This window comes from Gavialis gangeticus, unplaced genomic scaffold (assembly GCF_001723915.1).
Source record: "Gavialis gangeticus isolate Ggan-Ray unplaced genomic scaffold, GavGan_comp1, whole genome shotgun sequence".
NCBI classification, from domain to species: domain Eukaryota; kingdom Metazoa; phylum Chordata; order Crocodylia; family Gavialidae; genus Gavialis; species Gavialis gangeticus.
In genome coordinates this window covers 13804518-13819412 of record NW_017729003.1, presented here as the reverse complement: position 1 = coordinate 13819412, position 14895 = coordinate 13804518, and the positions used below count along the sequence as shown (strand labels likewise).

Genomic DNA, 14895 nt, shown 5'->3' with positions numbered 1-14895 from the left:
GCCCGGCGGAGGGGATTGGGGCATTGGGGAGCTTTGCGGGGGGGGGGGGAGGGGAGGAAATCATAGGAGCAAGAGGGATCTGTGGGGGGTTGCTGTTTTCTTGGGAGGAGTTGTGAACTCGCTTCTTTGAGAAGAACAATTAATTTGTCCAGAGTATGGAAGTATATGGCATACAAAAATTCTTATAGTGTAAGGTACTCTCCAGACGGAATATAGATACAGTTTGATTTGTCATGACGCTGTTATCATGACATCAGTTGTACATGAATAAAATTAAATTACTGCCTTGGAATATTTAGCTAGAAATCTGAAGCAATGTTATTACTCTTGGTAAATATGCTATCAGCATGGTAGTCCTTTAATGATGTTACCTGTAAGTTCTGTCCCTGAGAAACAATTTACACGTGAAATAATACAGTCTTGTGAGTCTGCTAGTCTCATGAAGTTCAGCCTAGTTTGAAAATGGAACTCTCTTTTGAAACAGAATAATTTTTGTTCTGTTCTAGCAGTAGTGAAGTCTTTAGTAGCTTGATTTTTGTCTTCATCAAGATATCGTACTGCAGTCATGTACTTTTATCAGATTTTTGAGAAGATAAAATAAATACACCAAATAATTTGCCTTATTAGAGTTTCTGGATTTGATAAAATCTTAAATGTCATTGTTTAAAATAAATCCTTGATGTGTCTCCATGTTCTCAATTAATATTGCAAGAAAGTTGTGCATCTGTAGAATACTTGGAGACTCATTGATGTCCCTCATCCCCCCCACCCAAAACAACAGCAGCAGCAAAAAAACCCAAAACAAAACAACTTTATCAAATTGTGTTGAGCAGAAGTGATCACTATCGGGAAGCTGGGATTTTTTTTTTCTGGCATTTTGTTTTATTACCCAATGGCAGGATCTTTGCTCTTTAAGAATCTACAAGTTGATTGTCATTTATCCGGAGCATTAACTTGCTTCCTAAACTCAGACAATCATTTCCAGTTTATTACAAACATAAGATTGTAATGTCAAGTAGAGAACAGGCAGGAAGACTAGACAGGATTTTAAGTACAAAATCCCATAAGCAATTTGTGTACTTGTAGTAGTAGAGAAATGCTTGGTGTAAGCAGTTATTGCTAAGTACAGATTGTATTTTCAAAGTGTTATGTGGTAGTGACATCTTACATTGATATTGATATTAATATTTTAATGAGGGTAAGCGATATAAGTAAAGTTGTGTTTCCTTCTTCAGGACTATGATGCAGACATCATGGCTGTTGTAAATGATACAGTAGGGACAATGATGACCTGTGGGTTTGATGACCAGCGTTGTGAAGTAGGCTTGATTATAGGTAACATTCATTTATTTGCTACAGTGTATGCATAGCATTTTGCTCTGGTTGGCTTGTTTTGTTAATGTCTGTGCGTGTTCCTAAAGGTACTGGCACTAATGCTTGCTACATGGAAGAAATGAGACACATTGATTTGGTGGAAGGTGATGAGGGGAGAATGTGCATCAACACTGAGTGGGGAGCCTTTGGAGATGATGGGTCACTAGAAGACATCCGAACTGAGTTTGATAGAGAGATTGACCGTGGTTCCCTTAATCCTGGAAAACAACTGTGAGTGAAACTTGAATTTGCTTTTCTACTAACACAAACTGATTTAGAGTAAATTATAAACACTCAGTAAAGAGAGATCACAATTGGGCAGCATAATGGGGTTAAATTGGAGGCTGGACAGATATTTGGCTGGGGTGATATGATCCCAGCACCCATTCCTGCCTGGGGGAGGGGATTGGACCTGATGATCTGTTTAGGTCCCTTCCAACCCTAAGTACTATGATATCATATGAGATATGAGTCTCTCGTATCTGCTTGGAACTATTCCACTTTATGTATGTTCAACGAGGCTGTTGGCAGGTGAAGCTTTGCAAAATGGGCAAAATGGTTTGGGGGAAGGAAAGAAAGCATCCTGAACGTTTGGCCACTATTCAAGTAAACCCGTTCAGAACACTTTATTCTAAACTCTGCCTCTTGCACTTGCTGTTCTCACCCTCCCATGCTTTTAGTAAACTCATGTCTTGCGCTTTCTCAGCGCACCCACTTTTTTCCCCCCCCCCTTCTCTCTCAATAAACTTTCAGTGGGCCCTTACCACCTTTCTTCCTTTGTTACTTCAGAAAGTTCAAATTGCCACCTCCATTTGTTAACATGTTTAGGATTAGTCTGTAGTAGGGTAGAACTTGGTTATTCTTTCTGCTGGGCCTTGGCCATCATTCATTTTTAAATATCTTGCACTATGAGGCCTCAGTAAAATCAGTGCGCTTTGCTTTTTCATCCCAGACAGTTCCCTTCCTCCAGTGTACCCCAAGTCATCCCTTCATTCCCAATAGCTGTTTGGTTTCTTTTAAAACTCCTACATTTTCAACGGGCTCTAGTAATCCCATCTTCCCAACAAGCTATAGTAATTTAGTAAGCCTGAAGCTGCTGAAAGAAAATGAGTAAAGTTGTATTGCTAGTGGGTAATGAATCAAATCCTTATGCAGGTGCTCCAGTGGGTAGAGGTGTAGGAGCAAGTTGTGCTCCCAGGCTAGAATTCTATTTGTGCACTGTATGTGACAGGGAGGAGGAGACACGCTGCCCACTAAGGAGTATCAAACTTATGGCCTGTGGAGTGGATCTGGCCTGTGCAGCCATATTATCCAGCCCAGGGGCTGCTGGATCACCCCATACACTGGCCCCAGCTCTGTATGTTGTGGGTTGTGGCTAGACCTGACACTATATGCTCTGCATGCATCACAGCGGGGCAGTCTGGGTTATGTGCTGCATACAGTGCTCTGCTGGACTGGCCCTGCATGCTAGCTCCAGGTCCAATCTGGATTGAGTCATACTGGAACCAGCATGAAGGGCTGGTCCGGTGGGGTGCCATATGCAACATGTGCCCCATGCCACCCCTCATTGGCAATGCGTAGGGGATGCACATGCACCCCCTGAGTGGTGGTGCACCCCCTATGATCACTATTTGCCCCCCCCCCATTGCTGACACTGCGAGTGATGTCTGTGGGCGGTCAGCAATTGCTGCTGGCTGCTGCCACCCTCTGGTTGGCACTCGCCACCCTCCCCTCGCTGCTGACAGCACCGGTGGCGTTTGCAGGAGCTCCCTGCTTGCCGCTGCTGCCACCGGCCCAACAGTGCCCCTCCCAGCTGCCGGGGGCACATGGCATTCATGCAAGCCCCCTTTGCTGTGTGCAGTGCACACAACCAGTCGAACCCCGTGTGCTGCGTGTAGTGGCCCCAGGGCTTGTTGTGCATATAACATGTGGGACTAGTACAGGCTGAGAAATGGATAAGGAGCATGGGCTGGATGTAGCACTGCATGTGGCACAGATAGTCTAGGGTGTGGGCTGCATGCAGTGTCCCAGACTGACCCTCTGTGCTGCCTGGAGTGCTGGGTCCAGCTTGTGGGCTATGGGCAGCGCACACCTCATGGTGGCCCCATGTGCCTCATGCACAACAAGCCCTAGGACTAGCATGTGCACATGGGATACGGGGCTGGACTGCTGTGTCCAGAAAAAGTTATAAGCAGAATTAGCTCTTTTCTCCCTATACTGTAGCTTGGGAACCCCATGGCTTAAGGTCATACTTTTGCCCCATCCATTGCAGAATGATCTCTTGGGCTCTCAATACTGATCATGTTTGGTCCAGGTAGAATCATAATCGTATTGTCTGGGATTTTCTTTCAACCCGAATGAGTGCTTGTACCCACTCAGGCACTCTTGATATTAGGGCTTTGTAGTGGGTTGCAGTTTACTCAGCTCAAACAGTCTTTGAAAGCTCAGCACAGTCTTTATTTCCTGGTCACATCTGCCTCACAGGAAACAGCACAAGCATAAGTCAGTAATTAATGAACAAATATAAATATAGTTCACAAGGGGGGTTAACTCGCAGCTTGAGGCCTTTTCTCAGACCCTAAGAGGGTGACTTCGGCTTTGTGCTGCTCCCTCAGCACCGTAGTCTTTCCTGTCTCTCTCTGGTACAAGTTCCCTGGTTCACTATGGCTTTTTCCCAGACCCCAAGAATACCCTGGCTTGCTTCTGCCACCACTAGCCTGGTACCTCTTGGTTTTTCTCTGTCTTTGCCCTTTAGTGCCTTTCCCTGGGAACCTTTTAACTTCCTTTGGGCTAGCCAATTAGTTGCATTAGCTGGCCCAGTCCTCCAGGCAGTCCTACAATTAGTTTCCACCATCCACAGCAGGGCTGTAGCCCCTGCAAGCCTGCAGACTGCTTCAGCCTGATGTATGCAGCCTGCTACAGGCTCAGTATAGTTATAGTAACAAATGACTTTCATATGCATTTTTTTTTTTGTCCATGGAACAATTTATTTGTATTATGAGAGTATTTTCAACTTGGAATTCTTCACCTTTTTCACACTCATTAACTGATACTGCCAGACTTGTAGCAAATAGCAGATTCTGGTTCTGCCTCTTAGTGCCATAACATCAGAGGCAACATATGTATGGACTTTATCATTTGAATCTTCCAGGTGATTGTGAAAACATTTAACTTTTGTAATCTTGTTACAGATTTGAGAAGATGGTGAGTGGAATGTACATGGGTGAATTGGTCAGGCTCATCCTTGTCAAGATGGCCAAAGAAGGACTGCTTTTTGAAGGGAGAATCACTCCAGAGCTTTTAACCAAAGGAAAATTTGAAACAAAGCATGTTTCTGCTATAGAGAAGTAAGCAATTCCACATTTTTAGGAAGCTTTTGGGCGCACTCACCCTTCATCAGGCATAGGGAGTCTCTGCTGGTCTGAGAGAAGCTAAAAGTGTGCAGGGATGCCAGTGAAAATGTAAATAGATAGAGATAAGCAAGATAAAGGGAAAAGCAGGGAAGGGGAGAGGGGGATCAACACTGCTACAACCAAAAACCCAGCAACATTTTTGACAGCTTTTCAAGGCTTGTGACCTTTCAGAAAGTTCTTCTACTAACTTCTTAATCAGTGCCCTTTTCTTGAATGACAATGCCTAGGGAAGTGCGAGTGCTCCATGATGGCTGCTGCATGAACAAGGGGTCCATCTTGCTGTGTGAATAAAGCAGTGTCCTGTATTGGCAGGCTGTTACAGACACAACCCTTCTATTCCCAGCCTCTGGATAATGCTTATATTCTTTATAAAGAGTTCAGGGTCACAGCTTCCAAATGTGTAAGGTAGAGCTTGTACACTTAACTTCAAATGAACCTAAAATTGAAAAAAAGAAAAGGAAAAAAGTAAAAATATGCCCAGGCTCCTTAAAGTGGTAGAAAGATAATTATGTTTGTTCCCCCATATGGTTGCTTTACACTGTCAGAATGGTGTCAAAGGAGGCTTTGAGTAAATGAGAATCAGGGCTCTAATCTGCTTCACAAGGTACAATGGGTATTCCAGTTTATAAGGTATGTGGTCAAATCAAAATGCATCCACTAATCCTAGAGTACAAGCATGAGAGACGTGAGTAACTTGCAATAACAGCTACTGTATAGTGTTCTTTAGGTTTAGGATTTCCCCCCAACCTGTTTCAAGGTTTGCTGTTGTTGCTTCTCATTTGCATTGGGATAGGCTGTTCTGACAACATTTCTGGCAGTTCTGCTGCCCATGACTATTTTTTTTTTTTTTTTCCCTTCAGGAATGAGAGGTCAGTATTAGAAACACTGCTCTGCTGATGCAGTTTGCCATTCTTAAAATCTTATCTGTGTATGTTAGGAATGATGAGGATGAGCCATGCCTTTGCATAACTGTGAATATTTTAGACTGCTGTCCAGTCACAACAGATTATTGGTACTTCTGTTGAAATCTCTCTCTGCCATCTACAACACTGCAGCTACTCTATACCCCAACATGGCAGAAATATAGGCAGATATTGCAGAAGGTCTGGCTTAGTGCATCTTAGTAAATTCTTGCCTGGCTGGCATCTTTCCTTGAAGTGCCGTGAGTATTTACCGAGCTCTGTTTTGTTATTTTGCCAAAACAAAAGACATGCAAAAAGTATACGACACATTCCACCTAGTAAACGATGATTGATATTACACATTGACCTATGAAATATGAGGTAGTCTTTGTTACAGTGTCAACACACTTTCAGGCATCTCTCCCTTTTTTGTTCCCATTACTGAATATGTCTTATTATGATGCATTTGAGTAATGTTGACTTCTCCAAATTTAGGAAAAACAAACTTCTGATTTGTACGCTTCTAATGTTGCATGCACAATCAATTATAGATGCAGTATTGAGAGTACATCAATAACTTCCACAATGCCTCATACCATACATGTAATATGTGGATCACATTCCCTAAGCAATGACACATTAAAAGTAAAAATCTATCCATCTGAGTTGCATGCATTTACACAGCAAAATGGTGAGTGCTGTTTTTTTTTTTTTTTTTTTTAATTCCTAATCTAAGGGCAAAATAAATTGTCAACAGATTACCTAAAGGCACATTCCCTATTTCTAGGGGCTGTATCTGTTAAATACCTGTTTTCTGCTAGATACAAATGAGGCAGGAAACATTGAGGAGAAAAATTTTAAAACTTGGTTTAAAATGGCAAAATCATGTGCGTGTGTGTATGCACAATTTGGGGATGTCTGTATCTGTTCTGCTATAGTTTTGTGTCTTCAGACCACTGCCATCAAGCGTACCTTGCCTGCCTAATCTGTGTTACACATTGAACCTGGAAGTGAGGCTGTGAAACTGCCCTTGGATCTCTCCCCATTTCTGTCCTTGAGCATGCTGGAGACCATGAACTTTTAGAGTAGTAGCAGTCCCATTCCCCGCCCCCCAGCAGATTTCCCCCCCCTCCCATCCCCACCCCAGCAGATTTTCAGTTTTGGCATGTCCTGAACAGGAGCAGATGGGTGGGGCCATAGTCTTTGGCAGCACTCTTGAGCACTATGGAAGCAGTATACACATACCCTGTGTCTCAGCTTGAAACTGGCTTAACAGAATGTGCACAGGCTTTAGCAGAATTTTATTCTTAGTCTGAGAAGTAATATAGGAAATTTCAGCACAAAAGAATTTCCAGAATTATAACAGTCTAAAAAAGGCCTTTCAAATGAAAATGCTTTTTTTGCTATTGACTCTGGCTTTTATTAAGCATGTGAGCATGGGATTACTAATATGCTGAAGTGCCTGTTTGAATAGGGCTTCCTACATTCACACAGATTCACAGAATTTTCAGGCTGGAAGGGACCTTGTGAGATCATTGAGTCCAACACCCCAGCTCTGGGCAAGCAGATTGCTGGAGTCAAATAACCCCAGCAAGGTGTGTGTCCCATCTCCTTTTGAAGATCTCCAGGGTAGATGCCTGCACCATCCCTGCTGGGAGTCTATTCTGGAGTCTGGTCACACAAACCATGAAGAAGTTTTCCCTTGTATCCAGTTTGAAACTTTCTTCTAGGAGTTTGATTGTTGCTCCTGGTTTGCCTTGGGGCTCTTTGGTGAATAGTTGTTCGCCTAGGCCCTGATAATTTATAATGTAAAGAATCAACAAGGTGAAAAGAAATTTTAGTTTTTCCAGGCCTGTGCATGGTTGAGCACCTTAGTTGTTCCCTGGGCAGTTTCATGAAAGGAGCCTTTGTGGCATTGCTAGAATCAAACTCTCTTTGATTTGTTGTTGGCAAATGCCTGTCTTCTGCAGTTCTGGCTTCATGATGTCATTTATCATCCTTCTCTTGACATTTGCTTGCTGTGCTGTTGGGTGACACTCAGCAATAGCAATACGAGTATGCAATTTCAGTGTGCCTCGCACTTTCATTCCTTTTAATAAGGGAAACTCACTGGAGAGTAGACTTGTTCATACCATCTGGCACGAATGAAATTTTGCTTCCTTTTTGGAGATGCATCTTCCTAATACCTCTGAGGATTTAAAACTAGATATGTTTCCATGTAAATAGTGTATTTCATACCATAGGCAACGTGTTGGGAGGGCATAGGAGGGGCATGGATGCCTTCCAGTTTTCTGTGCTGACAGCAGGGTATGGGGCACAGGGCTGTAGCCTGGCCAGAGGCAGGGCCTAGCAGCAGTGGGACTTGTGGCAGCAGTATGAAATCTGTGCCAGCAGCAGGATGTGGGACTATAGCTTGGCTGGACCCAACTGTCTGGAGCTGCACCCTCCCAATGTCAGGACTTATGCATAGCCTGTGTCTCGTACCCAGCAGAAAACTAATTTTGAGGGAGTCAGCAGCTATTGCCTTCAGTAATTATGCATGTAGGGTTGTGCTGACAGACTAGTTGAAATTCTGTTGTACCAGTGATAGAAGCTATTTCACAGACTGTACATTTTGACTGGGTTTTATTGAAATGCCATTCATTTTCAGCAAACCTTAACTGACTTTGTTTTGAATCTCTAATTATTCGGTGCCATTAACAGAGAGATTTCAGTCATCTGATATTGCCTTCAAGTGCCATAAGGCCTGTCTCAGACCCTCAGAAGGCTGTCAAATGGCAATATGCCTGCTGTCAGCTAATGTTACTTTAATTTTATCATTTCATACTAAAGCTTGCACTTTTAAAATATATCTATTTTGTAGAAGCAAAGAAGGTTTGAATAAAGCCAAAGAAATTTTGACACGCCTTGGTGTAGAGCCATCCCATGAAGATTGCATTGCTGTCCATCATGTTTGTACAATCGTTTCATTTCGTTCTGCCAATCTGGTTGCTTGTACCTTGGGTGCAATTCTGAATCAACTACGTGACAATAAAGGAGTACCCAGGCTGCGTACCACAGTTGGGGTAGATGGTTCCCTTTACAAGATGCATCCGCAGTAAGTCCTGCTGTTACTATATTTAACGCTTGGCACCTGTTAGGACTCATCTTTTGCAAAGGTCAGACATGAACTATTAAGCCATCATTTTAAGAGGTGGTCTCGAGTTGAGTTACGTAAACAGAAGATGTGTGTGTGTGTAAAAATTGAGCTCAGCAAACAGCTTAATAGAGGAGAGAAAAATATATTGCCTTTAACTGTTGAAATAGGCAGGGACTTTAGGAGAAAAATAAAGGAAAGTAGGCATCCAACTCTCATTGAAGTTAATTGGGATTTGGACATCTAAGTTCCCTTAGCATTTCTGGTAGTTTCAGAGGACAAGTTGCTTGAACAAAAGCAATTAATATTCTAGGACTATAATTTTGTACCTGTGGGCTACACTCTGATGAGAAGATCTATTTGTTGGGGGGGTTTTTCTGTTTAAACTGAATTAAAAACTATCTTTGATTACCTTATTCCTTTAGTCTTCTTGCTTAGACCTGGAACTTAGAAGTAACATTTTACTGTCTTCATTCTCTTGTTCTTTTTTAAAAGCAGCTGGAAGTACCTATAGTTATAGCTCTCTATTTGGAGAAGTTAACTTCAGATAGTGCATAGTAGAGAGATTAAAACTAGGTATTTAGAGCTATTTAGGAAAGGGTATTTTCCGTAGAAATTAAACAAAGTAAAGAAACAGGAATATTTAGCTTGTTCGATGTTTGTTTTATGGAAAATTGTTGGTGTTTTATTGAAAAAATGATTTTTCTTAGTTGAACAACTGAAAACGCAGTATATTTTGGAAGAAATGAAAATTTGTCCAGGACAAGTGTGTCTTGGAAGAAGACTGTTATCTTGACAAGTTCTTTTTAGATATAAACTATCCAGCATGGATATATGGCTTACTTATTTTGGCTTTTTTTAATTTATAAATTTAGAAAAAAAAGACTGTTGAAGTATACTGTGAAACCAGGTAGGAGGACCCTTCAGTCTCAGGGGAGGTGCCATACTGGCTTCCAAAGAAGCAATTATTCAGATAGACCTTGCTGCGCCATGTTAGGCATGTGATATTCTGAATGTCTGGGTGTGATTGTCTTAGGTTTTATTTAAGTTCTTCACTCTGTCTCTGGCTTCACGTTGGCAATTAGTAGAACACCAAACTGCTTTAGCTTGTGTGATACAAAGAAGGCAAAGCGCAAGAAGGTTTGGAAGTGGTACATATTAGGTTGGGGACACCTGCAAAGAAAAGTCATTTGTACTGCAGAAAGCAGGAATTGGCTTTCCTTACTTTGAAACTTGATAGTCTTTCCTCCAAGCCTTTCATTTTTTGTGGCTGGTGATGACTAGGGCAGATTTTTAAGTGACCTTTTTTAAAAGAGAGGTCACTGTTTTTATGATCTCTTCTTCACAGATATGCCCGACGCTTGCACAAAACAACAAGGCGCTTAGTTCCTGACTCTGATGTGCGATTCCTCCTGTCTGAGAGTGGCAGTGGAAAGGGAGCTGCAATGGTCACAGCAGTGGCTTACAGGTTGGCTGAGCAGCACAGGCTGATAGCTGAAACTCTGGCTGAATTCAAGCTTACTCATGAACAGCTATTGCAGGTTAAGAAGAGGATGCGAATGGAAATGGAAGCTGGAATGAAGAAGAAAACTCATGATAGTGCAAAAGTGAAAATGCTGCCCACATTTGTCCGCAGCACACCAGATGGAACAGGTAGCTTTTATTATAGTTGAAGGAAGAAAAGCATATTAAATACACAGCAGGCTGCCCTCTGGGCAGGTGGGACATGGGTGAGGGAGGGAAACCAAAAATATAAATCAGTTGTGAATCTATTCATACGTGTAAAGACAGCTCTTTGATTATGCTTTTCATATTCGCAGGCACTTTTCCTTCATATAGGGTCTGATTCAACCTTTTAAAGTTAGTTTTTTCCATCATCTTCAGTGAGCTTTGGATACAAGTCCCGTAGCAACTGATTCCCTTTTCCTGTCTGCTACACAGCAGTTGATAACTCTACCTCAGAAGATCCTTCTGTCATTTGTAAGCAGCAAAGAAGGACAGTGCCGCCTCCTTTTTCTTTCTAAGCATCCATTATTCATGGATTGTTAGGGGTTGGAAGGGACCTCGCAGATCATTGGGTACAGCCCCTCCACTCTAGGCAGGAAGATAACTCGGGTCAAGTGACCCCAGTGAGGTGACTGTCCAGTGTTCTCTTGAAAACCACCAGGGTAGGTGACTGCACCACCTCTGGAGGGAGTTTATTCCAGTGTGGACACCCTAACTGTGAAGCAGTTTTTCCCTGGTATTAAGCCTGAAGCAGCCTTCCAGGAGTTTGTATCCGTTGGTCCTGGTCTTCCCCAGGGGTGCCTTAGTGAATGGTTGTTCACCAAGCTCCTCATGCACTCCCCTGATATAAGGATAAGCCACTATCAAGTCCCCTCTCAACCTTCTCTTCTTTAGGCTAAAGTGTCCCAGGTCCCTCAGCCTTTCCTCATGTGGCTTGCCTTGCAAGTCCCTGGTCATATGGGTGGCTCTTTTCTGGACCCTCAAGTTTTTCCACATCCTTATCTAATTCAGTGGGCTTCAGATGACCTCCTGCTGCAGTTGCAGAAGCAGGAATGCTAGCACCATCTGCTGGTGTACTAGAGAATTACTCACTTTCTTAGAGAGTAGTTCAGTACCATATATGCAGTGCAAAAACTATCTGGTCTCCTCCTTTCTGAAGGAGCAACTGCATGTGAATGTATTTTTTCTGCTCTTTTCAGTAAGCAGGCAGAAGCCTTAGAGTAAACATGAGAAACCCTTAAATCCTTCAGATCCCTGTGAGAGACCTTTCTACATGCTTTAACTTGCTGCGAAAATAAAAAAAATGGACATTTTGGTTCATACATTTTTATGTTTCTAAGTTTTACATTAATACACTGTTACAGAGAATGGAGACTTCCTGGCTCTTGATCTTGGAGGAACAAATTTTAGAGTTTTGCTTGTGAAGATCCGTAGTGGTAAAAGGAGAACAGTTGAAATGCACAATAAAATATATGCCATCCCTGTAGAAGTCATGCTGGGTACTGGTGAAGAGGTGAACGTTTATATATCTTGTTTTCATTATTATTGATTTCTGAAGAAATGCATAATATATGTTCGATAGACATGACTTCTTATATATATGTTTTTCTCTTAGCTGTTTGATCACATAGTTGCCTGCATCTCAGACTTCCTGGATTACATGGGAATAAAAGGTGCACGACTTCCCCTTGGATTTACATTTTCCTTCCCTTGCAAACAGACAAGTTTAGATGCTGTAAGTTATGTAATATCTTGTATCTTCTAAATCTGTTTTTGTACTTTTGTTGTGCCTAATTCTTCACCTTCATTTGGGCTTTGCAGCAGTTAGTGACATGAGCAGTTGGATTAAAGATTGCAGAGGGACAGTTTGTGTAAGTAGTACTGAGCCTGAGGCAAAGGTTCAAGAATTAGGTTCCCTAAATGTAGTATTGACTACTAGTTGACTGATGTTTCATTCAGCTGTTTCTCAGAGCAGTAACATTTTCTGCCACTATTTCGTTTAGAATTTGATGTCTAATACATGTTGTTACATTCTTTGTAGCATCATTCCTTCCCCATAATGTGGTTTGTATCGACTAAGATGATAGCATTTTCAAAAAAATAGTTCCTTAATTAGATGTCAATTAGGTGTTTTTACATTAAAAATAAAGGGCATTTTACATGTGCTCTGGGAGGCGTGGGAGCCACTTAAAATAGCAAGCCATGCTAACTAAAAATACCCAAGCGTCACATGTATCAGCATCACCATGCTGAAAAATGGTGGTGGGGCACTTTGAACTAAAGTTCATTGAACAAGCTTTAGTTTGAAGTGCCCTGCTGAGCAAAGTTCTGGGATGCAGATGCACATGATGCTAGAGCCTGCTGGAGCACTTTAAGTTCTGCGCTCCAGCAGACTTGATTAATTGAGTCTGCTCTGATGTGCTGGATTTCCAGAGTGTTGAAGCAGGCTACCTGCACGTGCATGGGAGCTCAAAGCTGTAACATGGTGATCTCTGCCCAGAAATGGTGGTTGAGGCTGGACCACAAATTACCAAGTGAGTTAAGAGCTCTTCCAGACAGGAGAGAAAAGGCACTTGAACATGACTGGGACATAGTATACAATGTCCAGTAAAAGATTGTGGTATACTCCTGTGCTAACATGTATTCTCTTTGAATACTGGAGTTCGTTCTTATGTTTATTGCTTCATATCTGGTGTTCACAGCAGTATAGTCCAATAACTGGATTCTAATCCATAAATATACATGCATGGAAACAGCACAGAAAGCTCTATATAAGGTAGCATTACAGCCCTTGGCATTTTGTTTAATAAAACACTGTAATCAATTCACTCTTTTGTGGCATAGGACTTGTGGACTGGATATAAACAGGTACATGATAACTCTTGTTACCATTTACCAAATTCCTAGAGATTCCCTTTTAGTGAACGTGATGCTTTTGCTTCCCCCCCTTTATTAGGCATCTAGAGTCTTTGATTTTTAGTGTTACTTAGAATGAAATGTTTATGCTTTTGTCCTGTAAGTTTAACTGAAGGTTTCAACCTACATTGATGTGTGTGCTTGACCATAAGCTATTTTTCAAAACCATCTTTAAAAGACTCTTGGTTTAGTGGAAGGTATGCTTGGAAATTTAATAATGGTGTTTTTTTCTTTTCTTTTCTTTTCTAAGGGTATCCTCCTCAACTGGACCAAGGGTTTTAAAGCTACAGACTGTGAAGGAGAAGATGTTGTATATTTGCTCAGGGAAGGAATTAAACGGAGAGAGGTGATTTTTTTTCCTCCAATATTTATTTGGATAAATTTGTTGACTTGGTATTGTATTATGGAATTTGTAGGCCTATAGTGTTCTGTCAGTGGTGAGTTTGGCTGCAGCTCCTTTACCTAAAGAACCTTGTCTGCTGTGCTTCCTTGGCATTTTTCCATTGCACAAGTGGTGCACATTTTACAAGAGGGCCAGGAATGATGCAAAAAACAGAGACCAGTCAAAAGAAGCCACTTGCTTCCCATGTTCAGCTGCTTTATTGAATGGGACATCTGAAGTCCTATTGACTGAGTGATTGAAACATGCTCAGTACAGACTGAATCTTCAGACAATTTATCAGTCAAGCTCTTAAAAGGACAGTGCACTGGACAGTGCAAACTGTCATTTTTCAGAGACTAGGTCAAATTTGGGTGAATTTGCTTTGGGATGAAAATTTTCATCAGCAGTTTCCCTTGGCACATTTCAGGTTTCTTTCCAAGCATGGGGGCACTAATGCTTCTCAACTGAATGATGGAATTTTTTTATTGTGGGTCAAACAGTATGTGTTCCTCTAACCATAGTCTGAGAAATGGCTGAATTTTATTACCCTAAACTTTGGCAAAGTTTTGTTTTTTGTATTTAAGGAGCTAAAATCAGTGTCTTCTAATGGACAGTGTTGGGTAACCTAAGTACAGATATCACTACCTTCACTGCTTATGGTGTGTGTATTCCCTCCTACCTTTGCAATTCCCTCTGAGTGATTCCCTCTATCTTTGTAAGAAACTGGTACTTAAAATGTGCCCTGCCCTCAAGCAGTAATATAGTTGTATTAATAGTATAATTTATGGTATGCTAGTAAGTTGACCTACCCACCTGAAAGTTATTTTTTAACTTGAATATTAAGTTCAAGTAATTGTCTAAACCAGTGGTCCAACCTTTCTGCCCGGCAGGCTAGACTGGCAGTGCCCAGTCAATCTGTGAGCTGGATCCAGCTGGTGTTGGTACTTGGGTGGGCATGGTAGGCACCGTCTGACTGGTCAGAGGGGGGCAGGGAGCAGGCCAGCCCCAATGCAGTCCCTCAGAGGAAAGGAGCTTGACCTTGCCCTGTGGAGACGGAAGGGGGCATGGCCAGGTCTCAGCTCAGCCCTGTGGAGAGGGAGGAGGGTATGGCCAGGCCACAGTCCCAAGAGGACCCCACATGGGGGAAGGGAGCAGGGCCCAGCCTGTGGCGGGTGCAGAGATCCCACCTCAGGAACACAGCTGGGTATTCGTATCCCTCTGCTATTTCCACCACGTGAGGCGGGCCAGTAGGGGGTGCTCCTGCGT

General features: G+C 42.2%; 1 protein-coding gene across 2 annotated transcripts in view; it reads left to right on the top strand.

Annotated features, from left to right (window-relative positions):
* Positions 1-14895, top strand: part of HK1 (hexokinase 1) — a 65745-nt gene that overhangs the window by 34381 nt on the left and 16469 nt on the right. Inside the window, exons 5-12 of one of the 2 annotated variants that reach the window (XM_019507843.1) lie at positions 1236-1335; positions 1422-1605; positions 4566-4721; positions 8553-8786; positions 10174-10478; positions 11696-11844; positions 11947-12066; positions 13498-13593. In XM_019507843.1, coding sequence (XP_019363388.1) covers positions 1236-1335; positions 1422-1605; positions 4566-4721; positions 8553-8786; positions 10174-10478; positions 11696-11844; positions 11947-12066; positions 13498-13593 — 1344 coding nt within the window. The remainder of the gene's footprint in view (positions 1-1235; positions 1336-1421; positions 1606-4565; positions 4722-8552; positions 8787-10173; positions 10479-11695; positions 11845-11946; positions 12067-13497; positions 13594-14895) is intronic. The other variant, XM_019507842.1, reaches the window with a different exon arrangement.